The 15436-nt window shown below is 33.2% G+C and overlaps 1 protein-coding gene across 1 annotated transcript; it reads left to right on the forward strand.

Annotated features, from left to right (window-relative positions):
• The first annotated feature begins 61 nt into the window (after positions 1-61).
• On the forward strand, positions 62-14635 carry LOC111515693 (P2R1A-PPP2R2A-interacting phosphatase regulator 1). Its single transcript, XM_074174739.1, has 5 exons — positions 62-140; positions 203-487; positions 539-632; positions 4794-5238; positions 9495-14635. The coding sequence occupies exons 2-5, from the start codon at positions 342-344 to the stop codon at positions 9668-9670; spliced, it is 861 nt and encodes a 286-aa protein (XP_074030840.1). The 5' UTR covers positions 62-140; positions 203-341; the 3' UTR covers positions 9671-14635.
• Positions 14636-15436: the final 801 nt, after the last annotated feature.

Genomic DNA, 15436 nt, shown 5'->3' on the forward strand with positions numbered 1-15436 from the left:
ACGAACTCGCTCTAATATGAAACTCCTGGATTTAGTTCTGTGATCAGCTTCCACATCACCGGTCAATTGTCAACTGTCATTTTATGTTTAGTTTCATGTTTCGTGAAGTCGGAATTGCACCCGAAAACATTTTATAACCAGTAATCAGCCAGAAATTATTTGACAGGATTAATCGACTAACTGAAATTTCATATTGTTTCAGTTCTAGTAGCTTTATTAAAAAGTGGATGTTCAAAAAATCTTCGCAACAGGATCTACCGGTCGGAATTTTTCAACTTTTAGAAGAGGTTACTGTCAAATGTTCCCTTTAATTTTTATAAAAGGGGTTCCAGAGTTCCCGAATGTCATTAACAAATTCCCACTCGGTGGCTATGGACGTTGATGGTCCTAGCAACGGACCCGGGACTCTCAAAAGGTGCTCCAGTGCCCCCATGATTAATGAATCTACTACTGTGATGACTACAGTTAATCCTACTGCACCCAATAGGTAAGATTTTGATGTTTTCTTGCTGTTTACCCTTACGTTTTTTGTATTCAGGGAACAGCAACCCTTCAGTTCCTTGTTTGGATCTTCTTCACAGACAAGAACAAGGAGGTTTAGCGCCAGCTTCAGCCAAGTCCCAGGTTCACCGGTAAGAATTATGAAATACAATATGTCTTAATTTGTATATGCATGCATAAACGATAGAGAATAATTCGAATATATGCACACAAATCGATAGTGAATGATTGCTAAGCCCTGTAGTCTGTGGGAAAGTATCACTATCGCACATTATTCTGAGTGGAAAGATTCAAAATAGAGTAAGATAAATAATACACACATTCACAAGGGAACATAGAATTTATTATCATTTAGACGTGTAAACAATAAGTTTTCTTTTTGTCTATGATTTGATAAATCCTCAATCCTGAAGCTTCATACATACAAGTTTGTTCTTTATTTGTCTTTTGGTGTTCACTACACAACTAGTTTTTTTACACCTAGAGACAAGGATCAGTCAGTTTTTATTTCTAGTGGTTGATTTTCTCTATGTTGAATATATAGAATTATTTAAATGAAAAATTCTAAGCTCCTTGTTAAGCATACTGAATATCTTTCTAGGAACTGAAATCTTATCTATTCTAACACATTAAACCTTTCAGAAAGGGTCATTTATAGTTCCGCGAGGTACACCATACTAAATATTCTCCTGAGAAATGAGAATATCTATTCTAACTCATTGGAATATTTTAGAAATGTAGCCTTTCTATGTTTATGCATCTGTATTATTTGTCTGAAAAATATATTTTTCAAAAAATTATTTCGAGTGCTCTTTCAAAAGTTTCTCAAAAATGTTTGGAACTTGAACTTATAAATGAGTTGGATTTATATTCGGATACCTCTTATTTCAAACCTTATTCGTATATTGGTATAATCAGGACAGTACTTAGGCATTTGGGAATTTTTCGGTTTTTGAAATCAAATTGACAAAGTATGACAATGCCTCGTAATATGGCTGAGCTTCTAAAGAATAGTCTAAACTTTAATCAGTCTATTCCTGAGAATTTTCCACATTTTTTATTCTTTTATAATGTTCTTTTATTGAGTTTTTTCAGGGTTATCAAGTCAATTTATATTATATTAGACAATGGAAGTCCAAACTGATGAAATAGTTCGTTTTCCTCTTTTGTCGATAGTTATGATTGGGTATATTTTTTCCCCGTTGATTTTCCAATGCTGCTTTAGAAATCAGTAAGGGTCTGTACAGTTTTGTTGAGTTTTTTTTCAATGGGTTACTTTTGTTTGCTATCTCCTTGATATACTTTAATTTTTTGGGGATTTCAGATATCCTTTATATCAGTTTATGTTATTATGAATTACCATCATCATAGTGCTGTATAGTTTGACCATCACCGGAAGAAATTATCCTAGTCCTTTTATTTCACAAACCTCAAGTCGATGAAACCTTTTGAGGTTATGTTGTCCACCAGTATGATTTCTTCATTAATGGAAAACAGTTAGAATTCCTCAATCATGTATACAAAAAATCTTGATGTCTAACCAATTTAGTTTCTGATCAGATCACTTATGTTAGGCATTACTTCAACTGACTGTGATTACCTAAATGAAAAACATAGATCTAGATGAATATGCTAAATCATTTTGACTTGAAATGTCTCCTCCAAACAAAGGACCTATTAAACTTTTGCAAAAATGTGAAGCTGTGGATATCTTTAATCTCTTGACAGTTACTCAAGTGGACTTGATCAAGTAACAAAAATGGAGGATATGTTCTTTGTTCCCACTGGCAAGTTTTTTTGTGTGCCTCAGGGAAGTAACTTTGGACTGTTTTTGTTTTCAAGTTCAAAATAATACTGATAGACCTAGGTTAGACATCATGTAATGTCACAGTCCAATAATAAAGTTTCTCCATAATATACTTCTTCATTTTTCTTTTTGACATGATTGACACGTATAGAAATCGTCAGGTACATAGAAAATAGCATACTTAATAATAGTCAAGTAAAAGTAATACATGTTATTAAAATAAGACAGTAGTCACGCTTATAATAAAATAGACATATAAATAGAAATATATAACTTTTATTTATGTATACACTTATGCACAGATACACACACATATACATATACATAATCTACATATACAAAAGGAACTCCTGTATCATGTAGGGATATTTGTTGATTATAAATCTTTTTAATAGAAAATTAAATTTTCTCAGGCACCCTGTTTCCCTAATCTCTTGTGGAAGATTATTAAAAAGTTTTGGTCCCAGGTAACAAGCAGAGGTTTCTGTCACCTTGTACTTATAAAATGGAATATAAAATTGTCTTCATTTTGTCTGGTATTAATGCTGTGAATATTCACATTCAAAGTAAAGTCTTTTCTATTATTAAATACATGAACGCATAGCTCTAAGATAAATAAACTTACTATTGTTAAAAGTCTGAAGTGGGAAAAGATATTTTTACACGAGTATGTGCAGGGTACCCCAGCAATGAGTCACAGAATCTTAAGTATGTACTACACAAACTTTGTCTGCAAGACTATGTCTTATGAAAATAAAGCATCATTTGAAGGGATTGAATTACATCAGTTTCATTGAATCATGCGGTGCCCTGAAATTACCATGGAAAACAGTTGCTCATTGATATTTACTGTCAACCTGACAATATTGTTGAAAGATCTAGTTGTATTAACACCCAGACCAGTTTTCATTGCATTTGTTGTTTCTAGTATTGTTGTTCTCTTAAACATTTCGTTCATGTTTTGATGTTAAAACCAAAAAAAATCTACTTCAATTATTACGGAAGATACGGGGGTGTTTCTAAGAAAAGTGAAACAAATTCGGATTTTTCAGGACTGAATTTTGAGCCTATTTTGCCCCCTAATATGTTTTACCGTAAAAATGGGGTGTTCCATCGCGAGTGGCGGACAGTGTATATCACTTTGGCCAACCCCATTCAGGTGGTAGGTGCATTTTGAGCATTTCCATCAGTCCTGGGAGTTTCATCGTTCCACCTCGAATATTACGGAAGATACGGGGGTGTTTCCATAAGAAGTGAGACAAAGTCGGATTTTTAAGGACTGAAATTTTTCAGGAAAAAAGTGTAATCGTAGTAAGTTGGTACTCCTGATCAGGAATCTGAAGGAATTTTGAGCCTATTTTGCCCCCTAATGTGTTTTACCGTAAAAATGGGGTGTTCCATCGCGAGTGGCGGACAGTGTATATCACTTTGGCCAACCCCATTCAGGTGGTAGGTGCATTTTGAGCATTTCCATCAGTCCTGGGAGTTTCATCGTTCCACCTCGAATATTACGGAAGATACGGGGGTGTTTCCATAAGAAGTGAGACAAAGTCGGATTTTTAAGGACTGAAATTTTTCAGGAAAAAAGTGTAATCGTAGTAAGTTGGTACTCCTGATCAGGAATCTGAAGGAATTTTGAGCCTATTTTGCCCCCTAATGTGTTTTACCGTAAAAATGGGGTGTTCCATCGCGAGTGGCGGACAGTGTATATCACTTTGGCCAACCCCATTCAGGTGGTAGGTGCATTTTGAGCATTTCCATCAGTCCTGAGAGTTTCATCGTCCCGCCTCGAATATTACGGAAGATACGGGGGTGTTTCCATAAGAAGTGAGACAAAGTCGGATTTTTAAGGACTGAAATTTTCAGGAAAAAAGTGTAATCGTAGTAAGTTGGTACTCCTGATCAGGAATCTGAAGGAATTTTGAGCCTATTTTGCCCTCTAATGTGTTTTACCGTAAAAATGGGGTGTTCCATCGCGAGTAGCGGACAGTGTATATCACTTTGGCCAACTCCATTCAGGTGGTAGGTGCATTTTGATCATTTCCATCAGTCCAGAGAGTTTCATCGTCCCACCTCGAATATTACGGAAGATACGGGGGTGTTTCCATAAGAAGTGAGACAAAGTCGGATTTTTAAGGACTGAAATTTTTCAGGAAAAAAGTGTAATCGTAATAAGTTGGTACTCCTGATCAGGAATCTGAAGGAATTTTGAGCCTATTTTGCCCCCTAATATGTTTTACCGTAACCATGGGGTGTTCCATCGCGAGTGGCGGACAGTGTATATCACTTTGGCCAGCCCCATTCAGGTGGTAGGTGCATTTTGAGCATTTCCATCAGTCCTGAGAGTTTCATCGTTCCACCTCGAATATTACGGAAGATACGGGGGTGTTTCTATGAGAAGTGAGACACTATCTTTGTAAGGTTGTAAACTTTTCAAACCACCCTCGTATATCTTTATTGTTTTTAATGAATTCATCTAACGCAGGTATCAGGCCCTCGCTTGACGCCGAGGATCAACCAACTGCGCCAAGAGGAACATGATGGCATCAGCAACACCCGGGAGCTCGCCCACGAACGGGAAATCCACCAGTCCATGCAGATATCCCAGTCGTGGGAGGACCTCAGCATAATGAACGACAGCAACGAGTCGACAAAAACCAGCAGGATGACACCTCTACAAATATCGCTGCCAACCTGCGGCGGCCCCTTTATGTGCAATTCCCCCTCCCCCACGCGGATGGGCTTTCAGAGCCCGACTAGATCGAGAACGATTATCAGACGTAGTGCTAGTCCAGTGCTCCGACCCAGCCCCCTCGGAGTGAAGAGAAAGCTGGACGACGATAAGCTCGATTTTCATGCCAGCCCCCGTGCCAAGAGAGTGTACAGTTACTCGGGGGGCAACGACAGGGGCGGGCTCCTCACCACCACAGGTAATAATAATAAGATATATAATAATAAGAAAGAATCCTGACTGTGTTCTTCTTATTTATATACAGTGTCACCGATAAAGTCCGCATCAAATGGAAACTTTTTTATTTATCGTTTTATGTGAAATTTGATTTTGGCAGTAGATTTTGCTTAAGAAATGATGTCAAATGGCGTCTACAAAATAGGTCACGTGATTTCCTTAACCTGTCAAAATTGACATTAAAGAAAAGAAACATCGAAAAATGACATTATTCTTCAAAATATCCAAAAATATCAAAGGATAGAAACATTTTCTTTTGTAATTTTAAACCACACACCAAGTTTCAAACCCATAATAAGTATTTTATATTTTCACTATTTTTCCGCATTCCTGCTTTTTCTACTTATCAAAATTTAAGCACACCTGTACTAAATCATTTATTTTAACTAAACTCGTCACCGAATTTCTTTTTTTGTAATATAATAATATTTTAAGAGCCTCTTTGATGTTAAAAACAAATTTTGAAAAATAAAAGTTGTCAAACTTGATGCAAAGTTCATCTAGTTTCAACGGGGCTTTCCAAACTATACAGTACTTGAGTTTTTTAATGAGCAAATGGCCTCACAATACAAAGGACTTTATTCCTGAATATCACAGACTGCATAGAAACAGAAAAGGAACTGACTACTATAGTATACATTTCTTTAATTGCTTGCCAGTGACCATAAGACTCCTTGAGGAGAGATTATTTTTCAAAAAAATCAAAGATTATTTGGTGAAGAAAGCCTTTTATTCAATTCAGGAATTCTTGGATAATAACTTCGATGACCTAATATGATTGTTTATATTATATTCAACTCAATGGAGAAAAAAAAAGTTATTTTACTCATTTTATTTTTTAAACTGTAATTTTATAATTGTATGTATTCTTGTAAATTGTATTCTTGAATACACGATGTGTATTATTACCAATAAAATTGATTGATTGATATGGGGGAGTTCCCCAAGGACCCGTTCTTGGTCCAATTCTTTTCCTTATTTACATTAATGACCTTAGTAAGATCGATATACATGGAACCTTTACCATGTTTGCAGACGATACCACCATACTATGGCATGGAAGTGATATAGAAATTCTGAAAGAGCGTATCTTTCTACACTTACAGAAAGTTAAAACCTGGTGTGACTCAAACTATCTTTGCTTCAACGTAAATAAAACCAAAATCCTGACCTGACCTGACCTTCAAGTTCCATTATGAAAATCTGACCTTGAATGAACAAATCATAAATAACAATACCAGCATAAAATTCTTAGGTATATATATTGATGATAAATTACGATTTGATGACCATGTAAGGACCATAAACAAAAACCTAGCCTCGGGCTGCTATGCTAGGCAGAATGGCTTACTTTTCTCTCATTGAATCACACTTAATGTGTGGCATTTCGTTCTGGGGTTTTTGCTGTTATCAGCTAATGAGCTCAGTATTTGTCTTACAAAAAAGAGCTCTCAGATATTTATCAAAAGCTAAGTCCAGGATCACTGTGAACCACTTTTTATAAAACATGGAATTCTGACCCTATACAGTATTTTTATCCTTAAGACAGTGTGCTTGATGCATAAGAAAAAATCCAATATGACAATTGTAAGACCATATAATACTCGTCAAAAAGACGACTTACCCCTACGGCTACCAAAAACGACATTAACCAAACACTCTGTCTTATTTGAGAGTAAAAAACTCTTCAATCATCTGCCGAGCCAAGTAAAAAATATACCATGCCCGAAAATATTTCGGAAAACCATCAAAAGCATATTTTTAACTAAAGTATAAACAAATAGTATAAAAGACGCCTTTGATAACCAAGAAATATATGTGAGCGTTTTTACAGATCTTACTTCAGCATTCGACTCGGTAAATCACTCGATTTTATGGGCAAAATTAGATTTTACTACGGAGTGAGAGGTGTCTGCCTGGACATGATGAAGTCATACCTTAACAAAAGATATCAAATTGTTGATCTAGGAAATACCAAAAGTGAAAAAAGAAAAATATTGAGAGGAGTGCCACAAGGGTCAATATTGGGGCCACTTCTGTTTCTAATATATATCAACGACCTACCTCACGTGATGAACTCGTCAGGCATAGAAACTATGTTGTATGCAGGTGATGCAACCTTGGGCAAAAAAATATATAAAATAGATGATCCTCATATGATCCATACTGACATATTAGAGAAAGCTTGATCATGGTTCACACCAAATGACTTGATTCTCAATGAACAAAAAACAGAAAGATTAACTTTTGAAACAATTTGCTTCTACCAAATTTTTGGGGGTACAAATAGATTCCAACTTGAAATAGATAGACCTCATAAATAACATGTGTAGTAAACTTAGTAAGACGGTTTTTGCTATCAGAAGAATAAAAAAAATAGTAAATCAAAGTGCGGCACTTGCAACATATCATTCTCTTTTTCATTCAGTCCTTAGTTATGGTATAATCAATTGGAATAATGCATCAAAGGTACATCTTAATAGAATATTTGTCATTCAAAAATCTGCAGTAAGAAGCATAATCTCTGCCAATTATGATGAAAAGTGTCGACCAATATTTGGAAAACTTAAAATAATGACCCTATATTCAGTTATTGTCTATGAAAATCTGCTTCTTGTTCAACAAAACTTGTTGAATGAAGTTGCTCACAAGGATATACACCAACATGTTACAAGAAATAAATAAAACCTTGTTCCTACAGCTGGTTGAAAAGAACAGATAATATAGGAATTAAGCTATACAATGCCTTATCTGTCGAATTTCGTAACTTGCCATTTAGAAGATTCAAAAACTCATTGAAGAAAATATTAACCAAACATCCTTTATATGAAATTGATCAATTTTTAGAAGTTATCCAAGAAGGAAGAGACACTTTTGTGGTCACCTCCCGAACTTTTACTCAACTTTGAATATATATAATACGTTAGCTATGTGTTTATAATTTGTAAAAGCTCATGGCTTTACATTTTAGTCAAATCTTATTTTTGTAAATCTAATTTATCTACAAGCATTTTTTTAAAACTTTATTGACAAATCTTATCCTCTCAAACCTATTTTAGAAATTGTATTGACGTGTCTAAAACTGTGTGTTTCTTCAGACTAATAAATATTATTATTATTATTATTTACAACTAGACCAAAGATATATGTATTATCTATTGTTTATATCTGCAAATTTTAACCATTTTATATAAATAACTGACAAATTAATAGGCATGTACATTATGTACATGTAAACCATGCTTTATCAAGAAGAGTCTTTTCTCTTAGACAATAAAGTACATTGATTTTTTCCCAAATGTCGCCCAGCTTTAAGATGAAGCTTGAAAGCTTCATCTATTCATCTGTCAATTTCACTTCAAAATAAAGTATTCGTTTGAATTGAAAGGGTTATATTTTTAGGAGTGATTAATTTTTGGGAAAGAAAGTTTTTGGCTTTCTACTACCTCCATCTGATACAAAAAAAAGGGGGGGGGGATGAGAGAATCTTCCAAAAAAAGGAAGGAAGTAATCAATTTGAAAATAAGTAACTCTATACATGGATGTGTAGATCATGAAAATAAGTAACTTTCAGACAGAAGCTGAAAGAAAGTCTTCACTGGTGTATACCAGTGAGGGTGACAGTGTTCCATGTAAGTGCAATTTATTACCATTCATTTAAAGTAGAACTCATGTGAATGATATCTGATTTTATTCCACAACGAATGTTTGAAATACAAACTAAGTAGAGAAAAGTATCTTCTGTATAATTCAGTGTTCATATAGAAGTATTTGTTTCGAAAGATTTTTTTTCTTTCGTATAATTCAATGTTTATATGAAAGTAGCTGTTTCAGGAGGACTTTCTTTCAGTTTGTGTCTGAAAGTTACTTCTTTGCATGATCTACACATTCATGTATAGAGTTACAAATTGATTACTTCCTTCCTTTCTTTGGAAGATTCTCTCATCCCCCTTTTTTTTGTATCAGATGGAGTAGTAGAAAGCCAAAAACTTTCTTTCCCCCAAAAAAAAAGTATTCATGTATTAATTTCATTATGCCAAATTTCAATTTTTCTAGTTAACCCGTTCAAAAAATAAAAGGGGACGGGGGAACATGAAAGAAATGCACTGTATAATCTGATGTAGTTTTTCCATTTTGTATTTCAATCCCACAACATTCCGAAAACCCCCTTCACATAAATTTCTCAAGGTCAGTATTTCAAATTCTAATATATTGTAGGTAATTCCCTGCCGGGTTCTTTGAGTTCCGTCGGAACTCCGGAATCTTTGTCCAGCGCAGATTCGCCGGGGTTCAGCTTCAGGAACGTAGATAGTCCTTCTCCTAGCCGTGCAATTCCAGTCGAGTCGATTTTGAATTCAAAGAACGATCAAGAAATGGCGGAGGGGCCCAGCTAAGGCGGAACCGTTGCAGGGACTCCTTACAGTTTGTGTTTGTAACGGGGAGAGTGTTACTGCTTCGGTGGGTGCCAAAATTGGAGAGTTAGATGTTGAGGAAGTTTGGTTTTTGTCTAATACGTAAAATTGAGGAAATGCTCCAGAGCATTGGTTTTTGTTTTCAGAGAAGCTCGCAGAGATTTGATATGATGCTATGAAGATCTCCGTAGGCATACTGTTATTTTATTTTATACATAATTCTGCTGACTTTATCGTCACTCAACACAAAGTAGAACTCTACCTTAAGAATTCTTTCCCGCTTATCCTATCAGTCTAATAATATCGAATTAATCTATTTAAAACAATCGGGTATTATACCGAAGAAAAATTTAAAGCTGAATTCGAACGTTCGTTTGGAAAATGTACAAAATTCTAATGCAATTGTTTTTGCCTGTTTCAAAAAGTCCAATTAAAACCTTTTTCTTAAACGTTTCAAATTGAATAATATTCAAGCTATATTTGCTTTGATTTCAACTTCTTATGCCTAGGGTCTTTAGAAATCTCTGCATCTTTTCTTCATTTTATCATATTAGTGCAATTTTTATGTTGAAAAAACTCAACAGTCTCCCATAATCTAATTAAAAAAAAATGCAAAATGTTTCTTAACAAAACGCTGCATGAACTGTCGAAGAAGAACCTTACCTACTTGAACGAACAATGTTGTAGTATAAAACCATATATTTCTATTCGTTTTTCACAAGCCAAACAAATGTAATCATACTTTATGTGAAAGGCGGTAGTTGTTATCTAGAAACTTTAACATTTTGTCTCTTGCAATGAACTATATATCAGGGGCTTCGCCCACACTTGTATATTATTATCTTCCTACACAGAATATAATTCATCATAATTTATTTGATATTTATTCGGTGGCAATTATATATTGTGTTATATCTAGTGGTGTAGGAATTTTATTCGTAGTTGTACACACTTTGGAAAAAACAGAACAAAGATAAACATTTCCTGTTAGACAATTCACACAGAGAGTGTTTTTAAAGATAATGATAATAATAATAAGTGATATAGATCTTCATTTTATACAAGATTACCAAAGGAATGTTGTTGTGAACTAAATAATACAAAATTTTGGGATTGATTCAAATGAGCTTTTTCTTTTTTTGGTTTAATTTTTGACAAAGCATAATTCAATTATTTGATAGTATATAATGAGGAATATTCCTCAATTTGGGTTATTACAGCAAATGCAAATGAACAAATAAAGTTGAGTTTAATTCATGAGTTTCTCAAATTCACTATGAAAAAGTATTCAAATTGTTGTTTCAAATGTTGGCAACAGCGCCTATATCAAGTTGAAATAATTTATACGTACCTAGATATTCTACTTTAAAGAAGGAAAATTATCTTTATAAATCAACAATTAAGACAAAATATAAATTATAGTTCAATACCACCTCCACAAGCCACATGGACAACAGTTGTTTTGTTATTTATTCATATAGAGGAAGATAGGTTAGGTGCACAAAACGTCATATGTCACAGAATGTCTCGGAGCTCGGAACATAAGTAAACAGAACAGCACGCCTCTGAAATATGTCATCTTTGTTTGTCTCATACAGGTAACAGATTCACTGTCCTTTATTAGTTATAATCGATGTTGCCAAATGGTGAAATAGAAACGAATCCCTTTAAATGTTGAATGCATTATTCAATTCCTCTTTTTTAAGTATTTAAATGTTTTTTATTTTTAAGAAAAAAGGTTGAAATGATAAATTTAAAATGCGTTGTTTCAGAGCTATTTTATGAAAACTACTTGATTTTTCTCAGGAGGAACATTCCCCATTGATCTGTGTCTAAAGAATTACTCAGAAGACAAGTTTTCAAATTCTCCGATGAGTCCATCAATTGATTGGTTGAAAAAATCCATCAGAAATTTTCTGTGAAAATTATTAACTTGCCTAGAGAACAAAAAAAGTTCGGGAATACCAACCTGGGAGTGCAAAAAACCGTTTGTGAGGTTATGTTACTCAAAGAATCGTTTTGTGACATATGACTAGATCAGTCGCCTTTTTGAATTTTCTGGAAGTCATTTCTTTTTGGAATAAACTCTTTGAAATTCATTAGATTGGGGTTTTTGGAAAAGACAGATTTTGGTTTTCTACTTCTACATCTTTATAAAAATAAATGTGGGAATCTTTATAAATTTTTATAAATCTTTATAAACGTGGGAATCTTTATAAAAATAAATGTGGGAATCTTCGAAGGAAAAGAAAAAAAAAGCAATTGATTGCAAAATAAACACAAAAATGTGAAGATCATGCAAAAAAGTGACTTTCAGACATAAACTGGAAGAACAAGCCCTCTAAAAAACTACTTTCAAATAAATATTGGATTACACGGAAGAAAAAATACTTTGAAACAACTACTTTTATAAAAACATTGAATTATACAAAAAAAATCCTATTCAATTTGTACTTCAAACATTCAAACTGGAAAATAGGCTCAGTTTCACATTGATGTGTCCTTTAAGTATTTAGAATGATTGTAAATATTAATTATCAGCAGTTTCGAGTCGTATTGCAGTCTATAAAATAACTTCAGTAATTATTGAGCTATAAAACGTTTGAAAGACAAACTGAACAGGAAAAAGTGTTTTTCTTATAATTCAATGTTCATGTGAAAGTAGTTATTTCGAGAGGTTTTCTTTTATTTAAAGATAGAGAAGTAGAAAGCTAAAACTTTTTTGCCAAAAGTTAATCTCTCTTAAAAATATACTGTTTTCAAGTTGAATTAGGGTTTTTGTTTTAATAAATCACAACTGAATCTATGTCTTACGGGGAATGATATGTTTAAAAAAATTTGAAAAGGCTGTTGCCTGCAGTTCATAGGCCTTCTAGAAAGTAAATGGTATGTGGTTTTTGAAAATGTTGGATAAAGATGGTATGAAAGTAAAATTCCTACACCAAAATATCAGACTCGAGTTTAAAATATTATTATAGTTAAGGATTTATTAATAATTAAGTGTTGAACATTTTCAGTCGTTGAATTTTTGAAATATATGATGAGTTATTGAGTAGATTTCAATTGTGAAACGCTCAGTTTTTTTCATAGTTAGGAAATATATTTATTCCCCGTTCTGCCGAAAGTATTGCAATTATAAGTTGTTGATAGTTCTTCATTGGAAAATAGGCTTAGTTTCTCATTCAGATCATCTCTAGCCCACATAATTTCGTTCTATAAAATTGCTATTTTTTTTCTTATCAGTCAGTGGGCTATGCTTAAATACTAGCAGTGAACAAATCTAAAGAAATTAACTTTAAATGTTCAAGCCAGTCTCGGATATACCTACGCAGTGGGTTGAATGGACTGACGCCTATCAGAAAACAACTACTCCCCTGGCTAATACCACGAAGGGCGTTGGATTATATCACTGGCCATTATAACAAAATTAATAAATGAAACATCACAAATAACGAAAACACAAAACAAACATGTGACTTTAGACTGACGCCATGTTGTCCATTTGCCGATGCGCTGCTGTCGCTTTCTATCTGTCTTGCACTTCAAACTGTCTCTCTCTAATCACAAGCATTATACCGCAATACTTTTCATTACTTTTTTATTTATAGTTAATACTTAACAATCGAATTAACGTCTGGCAAATTAATTTTAGATTATTTTGTGTTTAAAGAACATAATATAAAAATTGCAGACATTAAAAAATACTTTGAGTTTTTTAAAAAAAAAAAAAAAAAAAAAAATCGCCTATGGCACAAAATTAACAATAATAAAAATGCCTGGCAATAAAAAATTGATGTTTGGTGGGTCTATCTAAAGGCAAAAAATTAAAAATTACGCTTTGAAAAACTCTTCTAAAGTTAAGGATTTTTACCTGTGCAGGTAAGATGCGCAATAATATGAGTTTTGATATTCATAGCGTTTTCCAAAATTGTTACTGATGATCCAATTTCATGAGGCTGTATATCGACTATAGGTGAAATGTTAATTCTTGCTATAGAGGACTACATGAATACAGATATTTTGGATATAGAAACCAAGTGATATTTTTAGAAATGTCATATACTGATGGCGGAAAACAATCCAAGACCTCATTAACATTAGCCAGAACTTTTCCACATGACAAAATTTGTGGCGAGATTTACCTGTGCTGATAAAAAAGTATACAATATGTAACTTCATCTTGACATGAGTAATTCTGAGATTTTTTTTTATAAAATAGGTAAATATCACGACAAAGTTTTATATATATTTTATATAAATTGTGCAATGTAATAAACTGAGGAATAAGCTCAGCAAAAGAATTGGTAGAATTAATTTGATTTCTTTCAATGTGAATTTTTAAAAACAAGTGTTTCAAGAAAACATTACCGTGGCGAGATATATTTCCTAAATATGAAAACTGAGTGAAAATGGCAGTTTATTGTTCTTGTTTGGTCGTTTCCCACATTTCTAAGAGTTGCAGAAAATAAAAGCAAGCGAGGAGAGAAACCAAATTGGAAATAAATTTGCAGAGCAAGAAACAGTATATTTATTTGAACTGTCTGCGAAGCAGAGAAATTGTGCAAATATTTCGTGTAATGATTAAAAATATAAGAGTCGCTATTTTTCCATAGTTATAGGTTTATCTAGTCTGTAATTTTAATTTAGTTTTAAGATTATCAGATTTGATAGCATATACAGTCCTGAGATGCTGGGGAGAAATATTGTTTTCTTGTATTTCATCGTCTCCTATGAGTATGCTAAAGATAAACATTTTGTCTCTTTTTAATATCGAATTATCTAATATATTGTGGATATTTGAATTTTGTTTTTAATAACTCTCACAATAACTAAAGCTTTCAACTGCCGATCTTAATGCATCTCTTTTACTTTTGATGAAGATATCTACTGCTATAGTTCTTGTGAGAGTTGAACAAAAAATACTGTAAATATAAACACTGAACTGAATTTTGCAAAATTTATGACCTTTACCCTTTAATCCTTAAGAAATATTGCAAGCTCTGTCAAAAAGGATTTGTCAAAAAGGATTTGAAGCTTCATAACTTGTATTTATTATATGCAACCGCTTTCGATGGCTAGCTGTGCTATCACCTTCTTGGCGCTACTAAAACTGAACGTTTTATCTTCTTGTTTGTTCTTTTATGCGGTTAGAACGCCTTGGTGCAGGTACTGCAGGTAAATTTTCCTGTATTAGGGTTACATCAGGTAATATCCTTTGTGTTGGATTTTCTCTAGGTTCACCAAACAGACAAAAGGTAGATTAAGGCTTTTGTGGTTTTGTTATGAAATATTTTCTGTCGTGCCCACTATATAAACAGTTTCCATCCTGCCTTCTCTAGACTATGTTTTTATAATGGGCTACGGTTTTTAAAAATTGAATCTTTTGAGAGAAAAAAGTGAAAGCTAAAAAACAAGATACTAGATGGGGTCATTATATATATATATATATATATATATATATATATATATATATATATATATATATATATATATATATATATAAAATATTTGATAATGTGTACCGCAAAGGCAGACAACACTTCGATCATAGAAATCTGCAGACCACGACCAATAAACCAGGGAATAGCTCTGACACATTTATCCCCGACTGTGAGAGTTTACACCCTCTGATCAATAACAAATTATTGGTAATTCTCTATTACATAATACCAAAAAAAGTTAATAGAAAATATTTTTCATCTTGGCAGTTCTTTTGGGCGATGGCGAGTGAACCATCTTCAAATTTTC

This window comes from Leptinotarsa decemlineata, unplaced genomic scaffold, assembly GCF_025532065.1.
Source record: "Leptinotarsa decemlineata unplaced genomic scaffold, Ldec_3_MD MMD2_tig00000882_RagTag_RagTag, whole genome shotgun sequence".
Lineage (NCBI taxonomy): Eukaryota > Metazoa > Arthropoda > Insecta > Coleoptera > Chrysomelidae > Leptinotarsa > Leptinotarsa decemlineata.

What these genes read in the sequence shown, in the direction of transcription:
- LOC111515693 (XM_074174739.1), top strand. Translation starts at nt 342, where the DNA reads ATGTCATTAACAAATTCCCACTCGGTGGCTATGGACGTTGATGGTCCT. An exon ending in AATCCTACTGCACCCAATAG is followed by an intron (nt 488 to 538) that starts GTAAGATTTTGA and finishes TTTTGTATTCAG; the next exon opens with GGAACAGCAACCCTTCAGTT. An exon ending in GCCAAGTCCCAGGTTCACCG is followed by an intron (nt 633 to 4,793) that starts GTAAGAATTATG and finishes CATCTAACGCAG; the next exon opens with GTATCAGGCCCTCGCTTGAC.